Source organism: Enhydra lutris, unplaced genomic scaffold (genome assembly GCF_002288905.1).
Source record: "Enhydra lutris kenyoni isolate GAN:26980312 unplaced genomic scaffold, ASM228890v2 scaffoldscaffold17, whole genome shotgun sequence".
Taxonomy (NCBI): domain Eukaryota; kingdom Metazoa; phylum Chordata; class Mammalia; order Carnivora; family Mustelidae; genus Enhydra; species Enhydra lutris.
In genome coordinates, this window is record NW_019154101.1 from 20,526,596 (window position 1) to 20,549,470 (window position 22,875).

A 22,875-nucleotide genomic window follows, 5' to 3' on the forward strand; every position below is an offset into this window, starting at 1 on the left:
AAATTACCCTTATTTTAAACCTAAGTATGTAATTAACATACATAATTTATATATTGGTCAATAAAAAGGCAGCATAAAAATATGTCACTATATGATCTCAGGTATACAAACAAAAGTTATGAAAAATAATAAAATGTAGCATTGAAAATTTAAAAAAATAATAATAATAAAAAAGGAAGGTACGTCTTTACAGAAAGATTTCCCTCATTGTGAGACTGCGTTTAACGACCTGGGGCACAGGGTTAATGCTATAGCTGGAGGGAGAGAGAAGAGATAAGAATTGGCTCTTACCGTGTTCAGTTTATTTCCGAATGGTGCAGATTCCTGCCTTGGATGCAAGTGTGTGAAGAAGATTTTTCAGTCTAGAGAACAGTTTGTGCACCAATGGGCAAAATAGAATGTGTGAGTGGGATCAGTGTGATATAAAATTAGTAGTGACTTCAGCACTCCAACAATTCTTTAAAAGTTAAAAATAGGTTCAAATTTCATTATTGCTAGAAGTTGTCTGGTAAAACAAGTACAAATGATCTGACTGCAATATGCAAATCATTTTAAGTGTGTGTGTATGTGTGTGTGTGTGTGTGTGTGTGTGTGTAAAATCTCCTCATCCTCCCCTTCACGCTTCGTATTTTGTGTGTGGGCTATTTCATAAGTCCAGCTGCCACAGACAGATAATAGGAAGGGAACAACTGGAGGGATTACTGATCACCCTTGGGTGTCTGGCGGAGTCTAGAAAACATTAACAGTCATGGCAGTTGACTCCACTGTGTACTTTGCCCCAACAGTGCTTGGCAGCTGTAGCGCAAAAAAACAGGTAAATTAATCCCCACTTGGACTAGGTAGATGAGGAGGAAGGGAGGGGTGGACAGGGTAATATAGGAGGCTGAGCAGAGTGCAGTCCCATCTGTTCGTGGGAGCCAACTGGGCAGAGAAGGGAGAGATGAGATGGGGTCTTGGATGTTCATGGAAGAAAGTTTGGCTTATTAACCAAGCGTTGTGAAGAGCCGAGTTTCTATGCCACATTAAGTGTGGGGTCCTAAAATGGAAATTAGGACACATGACACTAGTTTATTTGACTCTGGGATTGGAGCATCTTTCATGTCTCCCGGGATGCTAGTGTTGGGTAGCACATTCTTGGGCATGCAGGTTCCTGCAGAGCAAAGACACTGTCGGAATCATCGTTTAGCATATGGCATGTAGGGGCTCAACAAATGCTTATTGAATTGAAATGAATTATGAACTAAAGAAGTTTTCAAGCATCTGTCAAAGCCTAGCTATTATGTAGGCCTTTATTTGCTATTGGAAAAAGCATGGATGTTCCACGCATGTGATTTATAAGTCTGGGGGGTATTCTTACAACTTGAGGACTTCCTGGTACTTTGTGGCTTTCTTGCCCTAGTTGTTGGACAGCCAGAGTAATAAAGTAGTACCTGAATGTGATCTAGCCTTTTTAGAAAACAAAATTATTTCTGAAATCTAAAAATGTTCTTTTTAAAAAGGGTCTTTATATATCTGTGTTTAAATCCCATATCAGTACTAAGGTAAATGAAAATACAGGTTATGCACAATCGTGCCAGTCAAGGCTCAAATATTATATTTCCCGAGCATTTGTTTTAAACTTTGGAAAACATGTCTAATCAATATTCTTGTGTCATTCAGATCTGGGTAGAAAAGCATCTGTTTTTAAGGGACAGTATGTTTCAGCTGATAAACCAGTGCCCATTACCATAAAGTAAAATGGTGTCGTTATGATTCAAGAAATTAAGAATTTTAACCTAAGTATTGTAAGAGCTTACTTGATTTTCTTTTCTATAAATTTTAAAGTGTAAAATGGAGCAAGTGCTGTATAGTCACTATACAGAGGACAAAATTCTTGCATCTCCCTCAGGAGTAGAAGGAATCTGTTACTGGAAACATCAGGTCCAAGTGCTGAAACTCAAAGTTAGGGTTCAGGGCTAGTAATTTATAAAACAGTTAAATGAGTAGCTACTCAGTCAATGAGCCATTCAGAATTAATGTAGTTGGTTTATATCCTATTTTATAAAAAGGAACAGCTTTGAGTACTTAAAGAATTTAGGTCATAGTACTAAAACATTTCCTTGGTCGTTTCCTTCATGAATATCAGAAACATTGTTTCATCATTAAAAATCTGGTAGGTGATATCTCCATGTTCATAAATGACTTCAAAAATCATTCATGTCCTTCTAGTAGGATATGCAGCTCTCATGGTTCTTTGTTTTACCCCTTCATGTGATTTATTTATGTTTCATTTTTGAAGTCAATTTCTTGATTTCATTTCCTTATTCTGAAATCATTTCAACATAAATTTAAGTTGTGGTATATTTATGTTTTAGTTTTTGGTTGGGTTTTGTTTTAATTTTTGCCTTTCCTCCATTTTGTTTTTGGTTTTGTTTTTAACATTCCATGTGCACCCACCATTTTTCCCCCGACAGTGACCTACCTCAGGATCTTTGTCCTCTGTACAGGCCTGGAGAATGGGAAGACCTGGCTTCAGAAAAAGACATCAACCCCTTCAGTAAGTTCAAGTCTCTCAACAAGGAAAAACGGCAGCAGAATGGGGAGAGAAGCATCACTTCAGATTCCAAATCAGTAAGGCCTTTGGAGACGTCAACAGAACACACATACATGAAGCCCTCAGATAGCTCTCTGTCAGGAAAGTTAAAGATACTGGAATCTTCTACAGAGGCAACCAGTGGATCTACCACAGTGACTAAGGTCAGCAAGGAGCCTTCTGACACTCGTGCTGCATTTGAATCTATAGCCAAAGAAAATTCCCTTTTAGGGGAAGATGATGACTTTGTTGACTTGGAAGAACTTTCTTCTCAACCCGACAGTGGAATGGACAAAAGAGACACCTCAAAGGAGTGCCTTTCTCTTGACCCAAGAGAGGTAGGGAAGGCTAAGTCCCACATCATCGGTTCTACTACAGAAATGCAGGTCCAGTCAGCCCTGAACTTTTCAGGAGCAGATAATGATGCCGAACTGAAGGGGGCCCTAGATTTAGAAACCTGTGAGAAGCAAGATATAATGCCAGAGGTGGACAAGCAGTCTGGTTCCCCGGAAGGCCAGGTGGAAAACACACTGAACATACATGAAGATCTTGATAAAGTTAAACTCATTGAGTATTACCTTAATAAGAACAAAGAAGGGTCACAGTTAACTGAAAACTTGCAGAAGGCAGAGTTAAGTGATGACAAAAAGACTGAGCCAGTGGGAATAGATATCACCCTTAGTAGTTCTCTTCCCCAGGTGGGTGGTCCCCCAACTGAGGGCAGTAAGGAGCCAGATAAAACCTGGGTGAAAGACAGAGTGTCCCTCCCATTGCAACTGGCGCCTTCTACAGAAGAAAATGTGAATAAAGGGTCTTTAGACGCCTCTTCAGAATCTACTCTGGACAACAGCTGCCAAGGCGCACAAATGGATAATAAGTCCGAAATTCAGCTGTGGCTGTTAAAGAGAATTCAGGTACCCATTGAAGGTAAGCCACTTCTCTTTAGTATCTTCATAGCCTGCTGTACCGTTGGCTTTCTGAAACTTGTGAATACAAGCGAGATTAGGACAATTGTTTGAGAATGGTGTTCTCTCAACAGACGGTATTCTTTACTGATAACATTAATTGGGAAAAACTTAGCATTAAATAGTATCTATTTTGGTCTTGAACTGTGACCTAGATTTCTAGGTCAAAAGTAGTTTGTTTTTTAATTTCAAGGAACTTTTCCTTTTCACCTTGAACTTTTAAATCTAAAGGGGTTTGAAATGTTTTTTAAGATAATTCAGTGCTAAGCCTGATTGCCTTATGGTGTAAGTGGGTCCTCAGTGTCATTCCTTGGGAGGTATCCTTGTGAAGTGCCGCATTGCGTGGGTTTTTATGCTTATTCCCAGCATGTCGCATCTTCTGTGAGGCAGAACCAACCGAAACTGCAAACCTTGTCCTTTTTGTGCTAAAGAAGGTCTGGAAAATGTGATTAGTTCTAATATGATGGTGTTTCTGTCATATATTTTGATTTTTTTGTCACTAAGAGGGGATTGGGAACTGTTCTTTACAAGTTGAAAGGTTTTACTTTCACCAGTATTGTCAATATTGAGGAAGGTTTTTTTTTTTTCCATGTATGACTCAGATATGCTTCCTTCAAAAGAGGAGAAAAGCAAGACCCCACCCATGTTTCTGTGCATTAAAGTAGGAAAGCCGATGAGAAAATCCTTTGCCACTCAGAGCGCAGCCATGGTCCAGCAGTATGGCAAACGAAGAAAGCAGCCAGAGTACTGGTTTGCCGTTCCTCGGGAGAGGTAATTGGGGGCTGAAATGGAAAATGTTGGGCTACTAGATTCTAACTGTACCTTGATTTTTTTATTTTAGCTCTTTAAATAGTTAATCTTATTTTTGAATAAGACATTTCTCTTAATTGTATCTTTTAGAATTTCTAGGAGGACTTTTTTGAGTCGTTTTCTGCCAATGAGTGGCTTCAGTTTAGCAAATTTGAGGTCACCCGTGCTGAAACCCTTTTATGACTTCCTACACAGTTGAATTTTAAATGAAGGAAGATTTAGATATTCTCAAGTGCTGGTAATTGGAAGTGCAATTCTGTCGAGAATAAAAGACTACTGTGGAACAGATCGAAACCTCTCTAAGGGCAGGAGAGAGGCATGGGTGCAATTCTTGAGGTGCTTATTATTCTAGGGAACTTATGGTTGCTTTGGCCTTGAGGAGGGAGTCTCAGTGACTGAGCAGCTGAGATGTTGTGGGATCACCTGGGTGGGTCTGAAGGACTGTACCCTCTAGAGAGATTTGTATATTTAAAACTGCCAAAGAAGAAGTGTTACTGGTTATATGAGTCTAGGATGGCAGGCCCAATGGTACAGAATTTTTTTAGTGGTACATCACTGGGGACATCTTTATAATAGAAAATAGGAGATACTATTTTTAGGAAAAATTAAGTGTTTTCCTTTTGTATGTGTGGTAGAATAAAAATGTCTTTGTCTTGCAGTTAGTTTTCAAAATTGTAAAACCCACATATCTTTCCTCTTTCTACCTAGTTGTTAACATTATCATCTGGGCAGACCTCTTGGCTAACACACCTGCCAAGAACGAATATACTCAGCAAATTTCCTTAGGCATGAACTGTTAATAAAGCAAAATTAAATTCCAAGCAAGGGCACACCTTCTGGTTGATTAGTATCCAGAATAATTCTCATCAAGGGAGTTGCCCTGTTTTAATAAATTATAGTTTAACCTGAGAAATAGTTAATAGGATTTTAATTAATGAATTTGCCCATATCTGTTCTCTGTCTTAGATACAAAGCTGTGTTAACATGGACGTTCAACAAAATTTTTGTTTATGTCTTATACTTTCCTACCCATGCCTGCAACTGCCATGGTGTTTCATGGAAACTTTCAGGATATTGGAGAGATTAAAAGGAAAATGAATGTCTTTTTTTATTTAAAAATGTTTAACAGAAGCAATGTTAAGTTTCTGAAGACCTGGTAAAATGAGAGTTCTAAAATCAAATTTCACAGTCAACAATTCCTTAGAGATTTGGGCCCACTCCTGATTTTTTAGATGAGGAAAACAGAGCACTGAAACTTTCATCCATGTTGCTGGTGAGGTGGACTTACAGAGTCAACCAGAAGAATCACCTGTTATAAGTATCACTTTTCTTTGGGCATATGTATTATTTATGATATAAGGAAATTGTGGTTTTTTAATCTATTTTATTATCTTTAATGAAACCGTGCACACCAAGGACTTTTCTAGAATAAGTATAGCAATCCCACACATGCAGTTATTATATTACTGTCCTTTTTTAACCCAGAACAAATCTGTAATGTTGAAATACTTCTCTTTGATCTCTAATACAGGTGGTTTTTGTGGGCTTTTAATTTTATTTATTTATTTATTTATTTAGAGAGAGGTGGGTAGGGGCAGAGGGAAAAGGAGGGGAGCTCAAGCAGGCTCCACGCTAGGCATGAGCCCAAGGTGGGGCTCTATCTCAGGACCCTGAGATTATGACCTGAGCCAAAATCAGAAGTCCCACACTCAGGGGCATCTGGGTGGCTCAGTCGGTTGAATGGCTGCCTTCGGCTGCCTTCTTGCTCCTAAAGAAATAATTTATCTGGAAGGAAACCCGAAATTGATAGAATACAAATGAGAAGGTCTGTGGTGTTGACAGGCATGTATTTTTGCCCCTTGACTCTGTACAAGTCTGTACTAGCAGCTGTCCTGGGTGTAAGAAGACGACTGTCTCATGCCCTGCCCTGGAGGGCATGTGGAGTCTTGGGCTGCCCAGCTCTGGCTCGTGGAATAGTGAGTCACAAAATCAGGCAGTGATGAATGAGAATCCCTAGGAATAGTGTGCCTTAGAATAAGGTACTTTATCCATTTGAAACATAGTTTCTTAATTTGGAAAATGGGTCACTGTGGAGCATTAAGTAGTTAGATCATGTCTGAATACTTACTGAGTGCATAGGACCGGGCAGGTGTTGGGCTAGTTCTAGATAAATAAGATTGAGAGTCTACCTTTAGAAGCTTATGAAAAGCTCTTGAAATAGTCCCTAGTTCTTTTTAGAAACTTGAGAGGATTGTATTCCATAGATTTGGATACTGTTCTATGTGAAAAATGCAATTGTCTTTTTTCTTAATACTGAGATTATTTCTTCTTTTTTTATTTTATTTTTTTATTTACTTGACACAGAGAGAGAGACCACAAGCAGGCACAGAGGCAGGCAGAGAGAGGAAGGGAAGCAGGCTCCCTGCTGAGCAGAGAGCCCGATGCAGGGCTCGATCCCAGAACCCCGGGATCATGACCTGATCCGAAGGCAGAGGCCTTAACCCACTGAGACACCCCGGTGCCCCTATTTCTTTTTCTAGAAAGAACCAATAATTCCTGTTCATATTGAAACAACCTTTTTTTTTTTTTTTAAGGTTTTATTTATTTATTTATTTACCTGAGAGAGAGAGCATGAGAGAGGGGAGAGGGTCAGAAGGAGAAGCAGACTCCCCGCAGAGCTGGGAGCCCAATGTGGGACTCGATCCCGGGACTCCAGGATCAGGACCTGAGCCAAAGGCAGTTGCTTAACCAACTAAGCCACCCAGGCACCCTTGAAACATCTTTTTATCCCGAATTCCTTATGATCTCTACCTGTGAAATGTTTTAGAGTAATTGATTCCCTATTATCCAGCTTTTAAAATAAGGTGGAATTAAATGGCAGGAACTGTGTAGAATTTGCCAAGTCATGCATAAATGTTAAATCCAAACTGAATTAATTGGTTAGTGTGATTCATGTAATAAGTAAGCTAATAAGAGAAAGGAAAGGGAGAGCCTGTGGGTGTTTTAAAATTTTTTTATACTTGAAAATAATTATGCTACAATAATCTTAGCTACACTTGAACACACAGGTATATTGGGGGGAGCAGAATTTATTTTGCAATCTGCTTTTTCCTGCACTTAATGTTATACACATTTTCTACATGAAATAGTATGTTATTACAGATATATGAACAACATAGCACTCCTAATACATTCCCTGAATGATTTAATGACGCTCCTGCTTTGGATGTTAGGTGGTTCCAATTTTTTTGCCATTAAAAGCAGTATTACATTAAACATCTTTATAAAATCCTTAAGATAGTCTTACCAATTCACGGGATATGTTTAGGGCACGTGGAAGTGTGTGACAATTTGTATACCACCGGCATCAGAGTGCCCTTTTCTCCATGTGATGGGAAATCTAAGTCGTATGATTCTTTATCAGTTTGGTAAGGAAGCAAATGCAGCTTTAAAATTGTTTTTGTTTTGTTTTGTTTTAACGATTTTATTTATTTATTTGACAAAGAGAGAGCATAAGCAGTGGTTGCTGCTTATGCAACACATGCTCCCCAGAGGGAGAAGGAGAAGCAGCAGGCTCTCCACTGAGCAGGGAGCCCGATGTGGGGCTCGATCCCAGGACTCTGGGATCATGATGCTAGCCAAAGGCAGATGCTCAACCAACTGAGCCACCCAGGCACCACTTTAAAATCATTTTTGTTTTGGGCTCCCTGCTCAGCAGGACTTGGGTCCCCTGCTCAGCAGGGGAGTCTGCTTCTCCCTCTTCCTCTGACCCCCTTACCCCGATCATGCTTGATCTCTCTCTCTTATTTTCTCTCTCTCAAACAGGTAGATAAAAATCTTCAAAAATAAATAAATACATTTTGTTTTAAAGCTGAGTGCTTCATATATGATATTTGTTTATATAGTAAGGTCAGTAGTGGCCTGAGGCTCTTTATTTAGTAATAAAAATTTATTTATACCTTGATGTACAAATATATATTTAATAATTATTCTAAAATACCATGTTCTCTAATAAGCTTCTCATTAAGATCAGCAAGCACTTTGATTTATATAAGATAGTTAGAGTTTGTGCCTGTCCACACTTAGAATAAACTCAAGTACAAGTTAAGTTGATTCTATTTTAGAAAGCATGATATTTCCTTCTGTAATGTCAAGAGTAACTGATGCATTTTATAAAAGTTGAGTTGTTTAATTCTTTCAAAATTGTAATGAGTAACACACCTAGGAGCTCACAGGTAGCTGTCCTGTTAAAAGGTGCTATCCATGTTGTATGCATGCTTCTCACATCCCATCTGTGGGCAGTAAGTACTACTGCCTGAGTTAGAGATTCTGGACTCTCTAACTCAGGCAGTTAGAGAGTTAGATAAGTTCTGGACAAGTTCTGCATGGTCGCCTAGCTGAAAGCATGGAAGCAAGAGCAAGACCCCATTTTTAGCAGCAGTGCCTTTTCTTTAGGTCCGCATTTCCCTCAACTATAGTCAATGGAAACCCATCCCATGGACAAGTAATAGGTGTTTTGTGGTTAAATATGGTCCGTAGTCAGTGCTTATCTCTAGCTAGAATAGATTTATGCTCATAGTTGTTATTCTCTTAATAGGTTTTTATAGGAATTTCTTAGTTTAATTTTCTGCTATTTTTCCTGATATTGGGATAATAGAATATAGTTCATTTATTTTATCTCTACTTATATTTTAATTCTAGGAGATTACTTGGGTATTCATAAAGATTTATATGTATTTAAAGACTTTATATGTGTGTGTGTGTGTGTGTGTGTGTGTGTGTGTGTGTTTAAAGACTTTTACATATATTTAGACTATATTAGTCTGATATCCGTCAGTCTTAAAGTCTTTACTGTAGTACATAAAATTTGAGATTTATTTCCCTTTTTCACATTTCCAGAAATAACAGCCACACATACAAAGACCATATATGTAACCTCTTGGTCATCAAAGCTATGCTGTATGGTTAGGAGTGACTGGTTGATGGCAGATCCTGGTCAGGATCTACCTTTTAACTATCTGTGTGTCTTCTTCTCATCTTTCAGAAGGGTTCACTCTTAGCTTTGGAATATTTAGAGTGAAGCTTGAAAGCTACCCATCCTGAGCTTTTTGTGATGGCCATCTGTCTGAAATTGTATTCATTTTTAAACCATGAGTCCAAGCTTCTTTGGAGCCTGATAGAATTCTGGTGCCTGAATCACAGCTTTATAAAGTGCATCAGATTATTGTGGTTGAACACATAATTTTAAATGATGTTCCAGTGATACCTCCACCATCAGAAGCAGGATTGCCACTCTTAAGTCAAGGGGAGAATACAAGTTCAACATTCAGCTTCCCCAGCTTGGAGAGAGGGCTAAGAGGGCAGGCGGAGTGCTCAGTGCCTGTTTCCTGAGCCCTTCCCTGGCATGGTGCTCTGGGTGGTTCTCTCACTTAAAACTCAGGAGTGCTGGGGCACCTGGGTGGCTCAGTGGGTTAAGCCGCTGCCTTCGGCTCAGGTCATGATCTCGGAGTCCTGGGATGGAGCCCCGCATCGGGCTCTCTGCTCTCTAGGGGAGCCTGCTTCCTCCGCTCTCTCTGTCTGCCTCTCTGCCTGCTTGTGATCTCTCTGTCAAAATAAATAAATAAAATCTTAAAAAAAAAAAAAAACTCAGGAGTGCTTTGTGAGGTGTGTAGTGTTACTTTGCCTTTTAGAAATGAGGAAAGTGGGACGTACTGGTTTTCGACAACTTGCTCAAACAGGCAGATATCAAATCCATTTGATTTCAAATCCCATTCTCCTAACTAGATCAGGCAGCTGAAACTGCCGTAATTATACCCTTTATGTAGACATCACTGAAACAGGGACGGGAGATACTGCAAACATTCAAGGTCGTTTCTTGACTAGCAAGAGAATAAAATTTGTAGCATCCCCAGATTGATTTCTATCCTTGGGCCTTGCCGAAGTGCTCTCCCTCTGACTAGACGTGTTTCACTAATTATGCGGAGAGGAAGTGACTGATACTTTATGGGTGCTACCCCATGGGTGCTCACTGATTGAACTGAGGTGGTCTAATGACAACGTTGTATAGAAATGAAGAGCTTGGCTATGGTGTCCTTCCTGTAATATTAGGTAGCTTAACTTGGTTGCAGGCTGACTCTAGCATTGGCTTATTATTAGAATGAACTTTTACGTGCTACGGTGATTATCTGGCTCCGAACAAACAGAACACTACAATATTCCTTCCTCTGAAGCTCATGTCACAAGGTCTGGTGACTTTATTTTATGTGACGTTTCTGTGAACACAGTGCTTGAACCTAAACTACGGCTCCCTATTCTCTAGTTCCTCCCCTTAAAATCTATTTTGTTACCTTATGGCCAAAATAATCTTCTCAAAAGGTCTTTTGATCATGTCACATTGCCACAAAAAAATAACCTAAGCCTTTGGAACTAAAGTTTAAACCCCATGTTTGTTTGTTAAAGCTATTTACAGAATGGCCTACCTTCCTCACTTTTTCTTCATTTGCCTAAATCTGTGACTTTACTAAGATTGGTCACTTTATGGGTTTTTGCCTGTGAGGCCTAGGACCTTTCTAGCTTGGCATCTTTTAAAAACACTATATTCCTGAGCTCGGGTATTCCCTTCTCTTCTCCAGCTGTGTAAATCCTTTGTTTCCCAGAATAGTGCCCCCACAGTGATATTGCCCTAGACTGGCAGTAACCATCTTTTCTCAACCCACACTTGACTGGTGAACAACCCACAGACGCAGAGGCACTTGGGAGTGGGGGTAGTGGGGGAGCGGGGGAGCAGTTGAAGTCTGGCACCTTTTCCTCTTACAGGAGCAATCTCTGTTTCTAAATTCAGAAATATTGAGGACTAAAGCTTGTGAAGGAATGTGTTCTGTAGCACAGAGATGAAAGTATGTAGAGTTAACAAAGAACTCATGGCTTAGATGGGTGGATGCCCAACTTAGCTTTGTAATAAAATCATCTAGGAGCCTTTAAACATACAGAGTACCCAGATCCTTCCCTGAACATCCTGCAGCTTTGTATTTGGAATGGAATGCTAGATTCTGTGAGGTGTCCTCCATATTGTGATAAACAAAGGGAAATTATTATGTCCTTATTTTTACCCTCACATTCTATAGCGTTTGATACCATTGACCATCATCCACTTCTTTTTCTTTTCTTTTTTTTTTTTTTTTAAGATTTTATTTGACAGAAAGACAGCAAAGGGACATAAGCAGGGGGAGTGGGAAAGGGAGAACCAGGCTTCCCGCAGAGCAGGGAGCCTGATGCGAGACTCAATCCCAGGACCCCAGCATCACGACCTGAGCCGAAGGCAGACACCCAACAACTGAGCCACCCAGGCACCTCCCGTCATCCATTTCTTGACACTCTCTTTCTTTCTGTCATTCCTTCCCAGTCCTTTCTTCTTCTGTTTCCTCATTCAGTGTTACCCCTTAAATACCCTGTTCTCACTATATATACAATTGCCTGCACCTAATTAATTCTTTCTTATACGTCAGTCATGTCCAGTTATCTTCAGTGTAAAACTTCCTACTGAGCCCCAAACACGTATACACCTGATGGTTCTCAATATTTAGATCATCCAAGGATCAAATAAACTCAAGGCAGATCATACCCTACATGGGGGCTCTTATTTCTACTTTTGTCCCTGCCACTATCCCCACAACTCCTGCCTCCAGTTTTCTCCATCACAGTAACTGCTGCCACCAGCTACTCAGTCCCCAGGGCCAGAATGTGGACAAAATCTTGCTTCTCGTCATCTTCCCACCTCGGTCCATTACTGCATCTAGCTTATTCTATCCACTTTGTATCACTAGGATCTCTAGCTCCCATTCTGCCCCTTCTGTGGATGTGGCTGAGTTTCAGTGGTAGGAAAGGTGAATCCGACATACTGACTGGCGTGCTTGGGATGCTCAGCTTTCCCTCCCCATGTCCCACCCCATTACCCACCTCCCCTACATACATTTATTAGTTCAAATGTCTCCTCTAAGAGACTTTCCCTGTCTAGTTTAGATGTAGTGTACCCTACCCCCACCTCTGTCATATACTTCCTACATACACTCTTCTATGGGTGTGGACTACTTGGGGCTTCTGACACTGTGTCCTAAAAACAGTATAGGATCTAGTAGGTAATATACCCTAAATGTTAATTGGATGGATGCATGAATAAATTAGCTTATAGTCTCATAGATAAAAATATCGAAATATTGAAATACCTTATTCCTTAAAACTAAAATAATGCATAGACTTTCTATAATTAGAAAAATACAAAAAGGCAAAAAGAAAAAAGCTCAAATTTGTTACACCAAGCTAACTACAATGTATTTTTATTTTTGTAGACTTTGGGCCTTTCTTCTATGTATGAATGAATGTAACGATAGCATGTGTGTATCTGTCTGTATCTGATAATTGTAGGTGTGTGTGTATGTGTGGGTATATATGTATTTTGTAAACTGCTTTTACGTAAACGCATCTTGCTTTGCCATTAAATGTTGGCCATGCATTTAGTTTGCATGCATTACTTTTGCGGTAACAAGCAAAATCATAAAAAAGAAAACTGATTCTCTAATTAAACTAGATTTATGAGGAAAAAATGTCCAAATCGTAAGGACCATCGTGAAGACTAAGCAAAGTGCTCTCAAGAGCATTTTCCTTGAAGAAAGAAGCATAAATTAAAGGAATCAAAAACTAACCTACTTTTCTAGCTTGAAATCTTTAACCATGGTTAGTGCTGCATTTTCTGATCCAAAGTCATCTTGTTTTTTAGCAGGGTCAGGGCTAAATTGAAGTCTTTAATAACTGTCAATGCCAGTAAGACCATAGTGTTAAATAGCCTTTAAAGTACTGTACTTTCTAGAACAGTTTAGGTCCTACGTAGCTAAACCAGATACACTTGAGAATACAAGCCCTGTGATTTTCAAGTATAACACATATCATACTGTATTCTTATTGTGATGTTTCAGGTAAAAGTGTTACTATTAAAGAAAAAAAGGGGGGTCTCCGAAATAAACCCTAAAGGAATGATCTTCCTTTGTATTTAACACAAGTTGAAGTTCTGGGAAACTGCTGTACAAGTAGAAGCCATAGAATTATTAGTTACTGATGCCAGTATTTTTTTTTTTTAATGTTTTAAAATCATGCTTTAAAATGTTTTGCAGTGGTACCGCTTCTGCTCATTCTTTTTCTGGTCACCTTACCTTTCGTCTCATTAAGTTAATGGTCTAGAAATTCATCATCCCCTCCCAGAAGCACTATTAGGCAGCTACCCTTCAGTAATTTCAGTAACCAGCTTTGGCAAATGCCTCAAGTTAATCAGTGACTCTGTAGCCAGATCCAAGTTCATGAAAAAATAACCCCCTTCCGAGGAGCTCATCACTGTGGTGGCTGTGCTCTCTGCTGGAGGAGTGGACGCCCACACTGTGGAGCGTAGCTCGGGGCCTGTCTCCACTGCAGGATAGTTAATGCCGATGGGGGCCGCACACACTGTTTGGGAGTAAGTATGCAGAAACAGTAATTAGTGCAAGCCTGGATGCCTGTAGGAGCCAGATGGAGGACTGGAGGGAGGGAGGCTGGGGGGCCAGTGTTAAGGAGCTGCCCTAGGGAACAGCTGCTGCATACCTGTGTCCCTCCAGCTGAATGCTCTCTGTGGGAACGTGAGCCTGGTGTTGCTTGATCTTCCCATCTTTTTCAAAATAAATTGAAAGATGGATTATGTCTGTCAAATCTCCCCAATTTTTAAGTATCAGCCGCTATATAATTAACAAAGAGAAGTACAGATGCTGAGTCCAAGGCTATGGCCTGCCAGCCTAAGGCCTCCAGCACTGACATTAATAGAAACTTCTAGTTTCTACTTATTTTTAAGTGATCCTTTTTATCACTGTAATTATTGTTCTGATCAAGGATTCTCAAAAGAACTGTCCTATTATTTTTGGTGAACCAGGACAAAGAAGCATATTTAGTTGGTAATTTATAAATAATTTTTTTAAGATTTTATTTATTTATTTGAAAAAGAGAGATTGAGAGAGCATGAGAGGGGGGGTCACAGGAGGAGGGTCACAGGGAGAAGCAGACTTCTTGCTGAGCAAGGAGCCCAACGCAGGACTCTATCCCAGGATCATGACCTGAGCCAACCAAGTGCCCCAATAAATTACCTTTTTATAAACACACCAAGACCCTTTAACAATGGGCATTACACCAGGGCATTACTAACCATTGCTTTCATTTAGAGTTGTAGAATATTGAATCTGAAAGGGACCTTATAGGGCAAGGGAAATGACCTTCATCGTAGAAGGACCTTGGGTCAGGCCATTGATGTGGGTTTAAGAGGTAGTGGTTTCCTGGTAACAACCTCTGGAGGTCCAGAGTGCTTTCCCTTGCTGGGCATCTATGACTATATGGAGCCTGGGAATGTTTTAGATTGAAGTGCACTGGAGTATCTTTAATTTATAATCAACAATACAAGTGAATGGTGGGACTGCATATACATGTATTTCCTTATTCTCTGAGTCACATTCTTTCTCTGTTCATCCCTTTCCTTATCTTATTATTTCCCATTCTCTGTGCCTAATGTACTCTAAAGTATGCTTCTAATATAATAGCTATGAAACTGTTGGTTCCTGCTTAAATCATGAGGTAGGTTTAGGGGTTGTATCTTCCTATGTGTAGCCCCAATTTATTTTCCTGCCAGTGAAGTGACCCTTGATGAGAATGCCTAACTGCTTTGGGGTCACTTTGGTCCAATTTGTTGGTCTGTGTGGTAGCAAGATTTTAGATAATCACATGGAAGGGACTTTGTAAAAGGTCTGTCTGAAGGTAGACAGAACTTCCTTATACATCTAATGCTCCAGACACCTATAGGAGGAGCTAGGTTTTCTTACCTTCATTTTAGAAGCTCAGAGAGATTAAGGAACTTTCCCAACGCCCCCAGCTAATAGCAAATGGGACCAGTTCAGGTCTTTACCTTAGATGTGTGTGATTTTCCACTTTACCTCACAACTATGTTATTAAAAAAAAAAAAAAGAAAAGAAGAAGAAAGAAAAAAGGTAATAGTAAATAAAATCCCACTACAGCTAATTTTGAGAAAATAGATTGTAATTGTGCCTAAAGCCCATACACTTAAAGTATGAAAGCAATGTTTTGTTCCAAGCATCAACTCAGATTTGTCATCAGGTTTTATATCCCTTAATCTTACAGTTTCTTTAGAGATTTATTTATTTTAGAGGTGGAGGAGGGCAGAGAGAGAGAATCTCAAGCAGACTGTCTGCTGAGCACAGAGCCCAACGCAATTTCAGTCTCGTGACCCTGAGATCATGATCTGAGCCAAAACCCAGGGTCTGACACTTAACGGACTGAGACACTGAGGTGCCCCTCAACCCTACAGTTTTATCAGTGCTGGGCTTTTAAGAAAATGACTATAATAATAAATATGACTATAGTAATAAATAATATAAAATAAATAATATAAAAATGACTATAATAGTAAATAATAATATAATATAAATATTTTATATATAAAAAATATATATATTTATATATAATATATATAAATAAAATAACTATAAAGGAAAAGGTGAAGCATATTGACTGAGACTGTGATCTGACCCGAGGTTGATCCCGGTCCACCCCTAACATACTGTGTGGTGTTGGTCAAGGCAATCTGTGTAAGCACCCTCTTCTTCCATTAAACAGAGATGGTGACTATAGTGGCTGCCTCATGGGGTTATTATGAGGAAAAAATGAACTTGTCCATGCACTTAATGAAAGTTACTTGTGCTGCTGCTATTACTGTTCCTTCCCTTAATGCTTTGTTGCCTCTGAGGTAAGCCTGCTGCTCTCCAAAAACTTCTGTCATTGACCTTTGAATTTCTTTTCCACAGAAGACAACTTTAACGGCTAAATGGGGATTTGTAACTTGAGTAGGATGTCTCCTTTGGGGTGGATCCCTGAAGGAACCTTGTGTTGATGATAAAGACCTTTGAAGTTTATGAAGAAATTTGATTAAGCCCAAATTGGTCAATAGAAAACTTAAACAAAGCTCGAGGGCTGGGTTTTGGTACCGACTGTTGCTGGATGGGTTGGCACTAGTACCATGCCCGGAGGAATATGCATGGCAAGCTTCTCCCTGTGTCCGCTGCCACGTGTGGGCTGTGGCCTTGACCAGCTCTTGGCGGATCACCAGTGTAGCCAGCTCCACACAGCCTTTGTTTCTCGGCCTAGCTTTTCTGGCTCTTCAGTCCTTGGCTCCCCAGCAATTTTTCTGAACCACAGATCTGGCCAGGCTGCTTCTGGCAAGACCCAGGCCGTTGCCTCCACACTCCCCACAGCCGTGCCTCCCTTGTTCACATGCTTCCTCCACAGATGGCCCCATATCTGCATGCCGTCTGTACTACTGTTTGCTTAATAGAGGTCTTCCAAGGACTTCTATCCTTTTTTATTTACTTAGCCAATCTTCTTTAAGTAAATGTGTAGCTATTAACCTACGGTCCTCTGTGTACCTTCTGAAGTCGCTAGAACTGCCCCAGTACACTTTGGGAAACAGTAGCGGCAGGATGAGAGGTCCAAGCAATTTATCTTGTGTTCAGGACTCTCCCTGACCCACCCAGTGACCCAGCCCCTCTGGCTCTTTCTTTCTCCTTTCCTGATGTTCTAATTGGCAAAGACTCAGTCTGGCTCTTTCATTGCATTCCTCAGGAATTCCCGCTCTGCCCATGTCCCAGCTCAGACCCCCACTGGCTTCCATCACTGTGCTATTGGAACTGTGTCTGGATTTTTTGTTTACTCCCTTCTACCTGAGCACTCTAGGGCAGGGTCTGGGTCCCCTGGCCCTGTCCTCATCACAGAACCCTCTGGCAGAAGGCGCCAGTGACCCAACTGCATTGTGCTGCTTTCTCTCAACCATGTCCATTGTGCCCTCCTTCTAGCATCACCCTGCTCTCTCGTGTGCCATGTCTTTTTGCACATGTTCCCTGTGGGGAATGCCATCTCCCTTCCTCCTGTAACTGCCTCTTGCCCTGATCCCAGCCTGAGATGATTCTCCTCTGGGCTTACCCTTGTTATCATGCTTCTTAAAAATAAATAAATAAATAATAAAGAAAAGAGGCAGCAGCATGAGAATGGTTGTTGGAGCCAAGGTATGAGAACACAGGGCTGGAACAAAGAGCACATTTTGGAGACAGGCACAAGACAGAGCTCTCAGGCACCCCCAGGACTTTGAATTTACCCTAAAACCTCCAGGGAGACATTGGAAGGATTTTAATACAGCTGGGTGAAAGTGATCAGATTTGTATTTTGTAAGATCACTTCTGCCTTCCCGTTGTTTCATCTTGGCTTCCTTTCAGGACCACTTTTACTGTTTCCTCCTTAAATACCAGCTTTCTTACAGTCCAGCACTTGACCTCCTTCCCTGCTCACATGCGTTTACCACACCCATTGCTACATGACAGCAGCCTGTTTGGCAGTAATTACTGGTAATTGTGTTGGCTGGACCAGATAGGTGAGGCCAGAGAAACCCAGTGACTCATCAGAAACAGGGTGAATTACTGAAAGGATTTCAAAAGAACCATTAACAGGCTTTCAAAAGTGAAGACAAATGATGACTGAGTCTGTTGAGTTTGACAAAAGGTCACTTTTAAGAAAATCAGGGGTGCCTGGAGGCATACTAGGCTGCCTTCTGCTCTGGTCATGATCCCAAGGTCCTGGGATTGAGCTCCCTGCTCGGTGGGGAGCCTGCTTTTCCCTCTCCCTCTGCTCCTGCTCCCTGCCTGTTTTTTTTTTTTTTTTCTCTCTCTCTCTCTCTTTCAAATAAATAAATAAAATCTTAAAAAAAATTAAAAAAAAATCAGCTTCACTGAAATAGGGTGGAAGGGAACAAGGTTAAAACTGCCTCCATCCAGATAGTATCTGAGGCAGGTTTAAGAAAGGGTGTCTACTAAAAGGTTAATAAAATCAGAAGGGAAGAATTCAGGAATGAAAAGAAGTTGGAAGTTATTCTAACCCAAATGTTAACAATATGTTCTGAAGGGAAGATGAAGTATGGGAAGGGAGCTTTAGGGAGAAACAAAATCCAGACGCTTTTGTGTTTAAGGATGGGGAGACGCAAGTAGGTTTGTGGATTAAGATGAAAGGACTAAAGGCATGGAGAGGTGGGGTGGAAATAATGGAGGAAATTCACCAAGCATTAAGACTGTCGGAAATACAGACAAGAGGGTTAAAATGGATAAAAGAAAAGTGTCTTTTTCTGAAGAGAAGGACGCTAAGAGGGACAGTGGAGGGGAGTGCATTATCAGGATGGTACAATGGAGCGTGTTCAGAGAGGAAGGTTGGTAGGAGAGAGAGGTGGAGGGCTTGCAAAAACAGAGGTCTGGAATAGCTACCACTTGGAGTAGTACAGGAAGTGAGTTAGAGATGAGTAGGGAGCCCGTGAGGAGGGTTTTCTTGGCCAAGGTTAGGTGCCTTTGATTTGAGTAATCCATTAAGCACAAGTAAGAAAACCCAGCAACATCCATCATCGCAAGGGAGGAGTCAGCAAGACTGTTTCTGGGAGGTCTTTGGAGGGATCGGTGGAGTAGGAGGATCAAAGCATCACCTCTAGGGGGCAACAGTGAGGGTGAGATGGAAAGATTGGCCTGAAGTGTGTGAATCCCAGAGGGGCTAATGGCTGGAGAAAGTGGGGGAGTGAGGAGTCAAGGTGAGAGTAGAGCTGGTACAGAAAGGAGGAAGGAATGGGTGAAGGAGAGTCAGAAGGACAAGGAAGGGAATTTCCAGAACTTCGAGGCTTGTTTCCGGAAGGGTTGACTTCTGGGAACTAATGACCAGGAAAACCCAGTTAGCCAAAAAGAACCATTCCAAGAATTAGGTTAAATAAACTTAAATAAACTTACAGTCACTCTAATCTAGAAGGAAAAAAGATGAAGTAATATCCTCTTCCTTGCTCTCCCCAATCAAGTAGTAAAAATAAACAGAGGCTGGAGAATTGTGCAGAAGTGGAGCTGGAAAGAGGGGGACGTTGATTCCTTCCATTTGGTCTCCAGAGGCCTAAGAGTTAAGTAATCAGATTGGTTCCAAATGAACTTTAATTTTCTCTTGAGAAACAGGCCATGTTAATTCTTCGTTCTTCTTTCTTTGCCCTCAGAGGCATAGGATGAAGACTTTGCCTACATGATAGAAGGAGATTTTGTGTGGGAGGCTATTGCTGAGGGAGACAAGCAGGGTGCACTAGTGCTCCGAACACCTGAGAAAAGGGACATGAACATCCCCATCAGGATGCCCTGTTTGTGCAACATACTTTTGAGGTTTCTCATCTCAATGTACCTGAGGCTTCCCAAGGTTGGGGTGACCTTGTTTGGAACAGAGATGGAGCCTACCACCTGAGACAGTAGAGAGGCCATTCAGGGCTTCTGTCTTATATGTTGCCGCTGGTGGAGAACCATTCCCAGAAGCATGGCTGAGGGGAGGGGGCTGCCCTGTGATGTTGCCTGAGCGTGGAGCTCAGTCTTGGTAGTGCTGTGAGCCTCCTGACGAAGGGTGTGGGAGGAGGAAAAATGGGTGGGCAGCATGTGCCTTAAGGGCCACGTAGGGCATCTGGGTAATACTACTTAAGCTTCATTAATGAAACCTGAAGTCGAGGAAGTAGTTGACCTATGGTCTGAGACCTCTCACTGTGGATGGGTCCTCCTTGGAGTTGAGTGTTCATAAGAGAAGAGGCGGTCAGCTTAGACTGGCTGTAGCATTCCCAGAGATGGGATGTTGGGGCACATCATTCAGTTTGCTGGGCCTCAGGTTGGACATAGTAATAATATTTATCTCTTAGAATTATTGTACAATGGAAGGTCCTTGAAACGGGAATCACATCTTTTCTCTTTAGGTCACTGATAAGAGTTCATTGGCATTGCTTAAAACATAAGGCCACTTCTGTGTTTGATATTAAAAATGTTTATGACTCTGACCCTGTTTTCTGTGCTATTTTGAGACTACCTCTCTCCTCCTTTCTAGTTACTTCTTTCTCTAGCCAGTCCAAGATGTGCAGTGCTTGCCTAGTTTAAAGGACTGACTCTGGCTCCTTCCTATACTACACACTACAGACTGCTGCAGAATAGGACACTCACTCTGGCGACAAACAAATCCAGAGGCTTGATTCACCACCCACTGGAAACCCAGCAGTCCCAAGGGAAGAGGTTTGGGAGAAGAGGCCCTCTCACCAAGTCACCCCAGATTCCTGTCCCAGGCGGAGATATTTCTTCCAGAGAGAATAGCATTGACAGGCAAGAATGCTTTATGCCAAAATTGACCTTGTTCCCCTCTGCCCTAACCTGTTAAACTTCCTGAGAAACTCACACGTTCACATATAACTTAAGTAGTCATTCCCTTCCATGGTATGCCCGGTATGGCTGATAGTTTGGTCTAAGTTTTACCAGTGGCACACTCTGCCCAAATTGACCTGCTCCTAAAATAATCATGGCATTCATATGGATCCCAGGTCATTAATATAGACCATTCCCTCCACTGCCTTGAAGAGTTTCTTTTCAAGAAGGGTAGGGTGGGGAGAGGGGTACTGTCCTATGCTGTGGTCTTATCTCTATTAAGACCACCTTAATTAGTCAAAGATGCTCTGATAATCTTGAAAATCTCTTCTAAAGAGAGGGTATTAGGCACAGGATTCCTTCTTCCTAGGAAATCCTTTGGACTTTATACAGATCTTTCCTCTCTCCCACCTTCTAACCCATCCACCCTCCCAACAGGTTGTAAGCACAAGTCATCTTCAGGTAAGCAATGTCTAATTATATCCCCCTCCAGTATAATAAATCCTACTTACCTTACATCTACAAAATAAAAAGGACTGCTTAAATGGTCTCCTCAGGCAATTTGATGTCTTTGTCACCAAAAAGAGAAGTAACTGGTAATTGCTAGGATAGCATCTCTCCTTAAAATCTTTATTGACTTGCAGTTTGCACAATTTATATTTTCTTACAATGTCCAAGGAGGAATGAAATTTTTTTTTTTTTTAAAGATTTTATTGACTTACTAGTTGGGTGAGGAGGAGCAGAGGAACAGAGAGGAGCAGAGGGAGAGGGAGAAGCGGACTCCCTGCTTAGCCGGAAGCCCAACACAGGGCTCAATCCCAAGACCCCAGGGTTCATGACCTGAGCCAAAGGCAGATGCTTAACCAGCTGAGCCATCCAGGTGCCCCTAATGTAAACTTTATACCTCATTCCTCATTCCTCATTCCCTTGAAGTCTTAGACAGGGATATGTGTCAGCATGAGCTTTTAGCATTTCTTGGAATGCTTCTTCAATGTTCATGCTTACACAGTGACTTTCCCTATGTGGGTAAACAGAGAAGACGTGAGCAGTCCTTCATGAAAGTCAGTCCACAAAGTGATAAAAATGTGTCTAGTGTCATAACCAGGAAGTGAACTGGGGAATAATTTAGAAATCAAGGTGGAAGTAAGGGGGAGGGTTTTGTAGTGTGATTGAAAGAACCCAGTGGTCACCTCAGAAGATCTAGTCCTGGCTGTGATGCTGACAGACTGCAGAGTCCCAGTCCCTTATATCTAAGCAGAATTAGTTGAATTAAATGATACCCAGTATTCCCATCAGCTCTCATATTTCTGAAGGTAAGCTCCATGAGGGCAGAGTTACTAGCACATAGTGGGTATATAGGGAATGTTTCTGAAGGAGGCAATGCCATCCGGCTGGAGACCATGAGAAACACACCTAAAGTTGAATGAGTTGGGTTGACTGATTGCTGTAAGGGGGACACACACCATGGGACCATGGGCCATCTCAGAAAGAGGGTGCTAGAAAGGAGGTATGGGATTTAGATTTGTGTTAGGTGATACAGGGAAGGGTTTAAGGAAGTGGGAATTTGTTCTAGATTAGATGCTATCAGGACGCTGAAGTCCTGCTGTGATTGGGTATCTTATCAGTCTTATCTGACAGGAACTAGACTAGAGATGCAGACTAGAAAGGTTAATGCTGTAATACGTAAAGAAGCCTAGTCTTTCACAGTAGCCAAATTGGAGGGATGTTTGGTCATTTTTGTGGCTGGACAATGTTCATGTTTTTGTTTGTGTTCAGATATAAGATCTCGGAGTGGTCTTGTTTTTGTCATGATTCATCATAGTCATAGAGCAGTCTTGTTTGATATTGAAGTTTTATGAAATTGTTATGTTCAACAGGAGAATGCCAGGGCCTAGCTAGGAGTGCCAGGCTAGCTCCAGGTGTCAGGGACTGCTTTTCTCTTTCTCACGGGTAAGCTTGCCAGCAAATAATTAGGAAGTCATTATTCAATATGGGTGTGTGCATAGTTAATTGCCTTCTTTTCCAAGAGTTAGAGTGAAGCATATTTGGTTCCCTATTACAAAATACAGTTAAGATGGGCAAAATTTTAAGTGTTAGAAAACTGAAAGAGTTAGAATTGTATATTCATCAAACCTCTCTGGAGTGATTAATTTTTTCTAAGTTAATTTTTAATGGGAAATTTTATACTACATGGTGAAAATACTTCAAAGGTTCAAGGAGGCAA

General features: G+C 41.1%; 1 protein-coding gene across 4 annotated transcripts in view; it reads left to right on the forward strand.

Annotated features, from left to right (window-relative positions):
• The window catches only part of LOC111147585 (nuclear receptor coactivator 7), a 169,532-nt gene that overhangs the window by 125,193 nt on the left and 21,464 nt on the right, over positions 1–22,875 (forward strand). For 3 of the 4 annotated variants that reach the window (XM_022503700.1, XM_022503697.1, XM_022503699.1), the window contains exons 9-10: positions 2,454–3,499; positions 4,140–4,308. In XM_022503700.1, coding sequence (XP_022359408.1) covers positions 2,454–3,499; positions 4,140–4,308 — 1,215 coding nt within the window. The remainder of the gene's footprint in view (positions 1–2,453; positions 3,500–4,139; positions 4,309–22,875) is intronic. The other variant, XM_022503701.1, reaches the window with a different exon arrangement.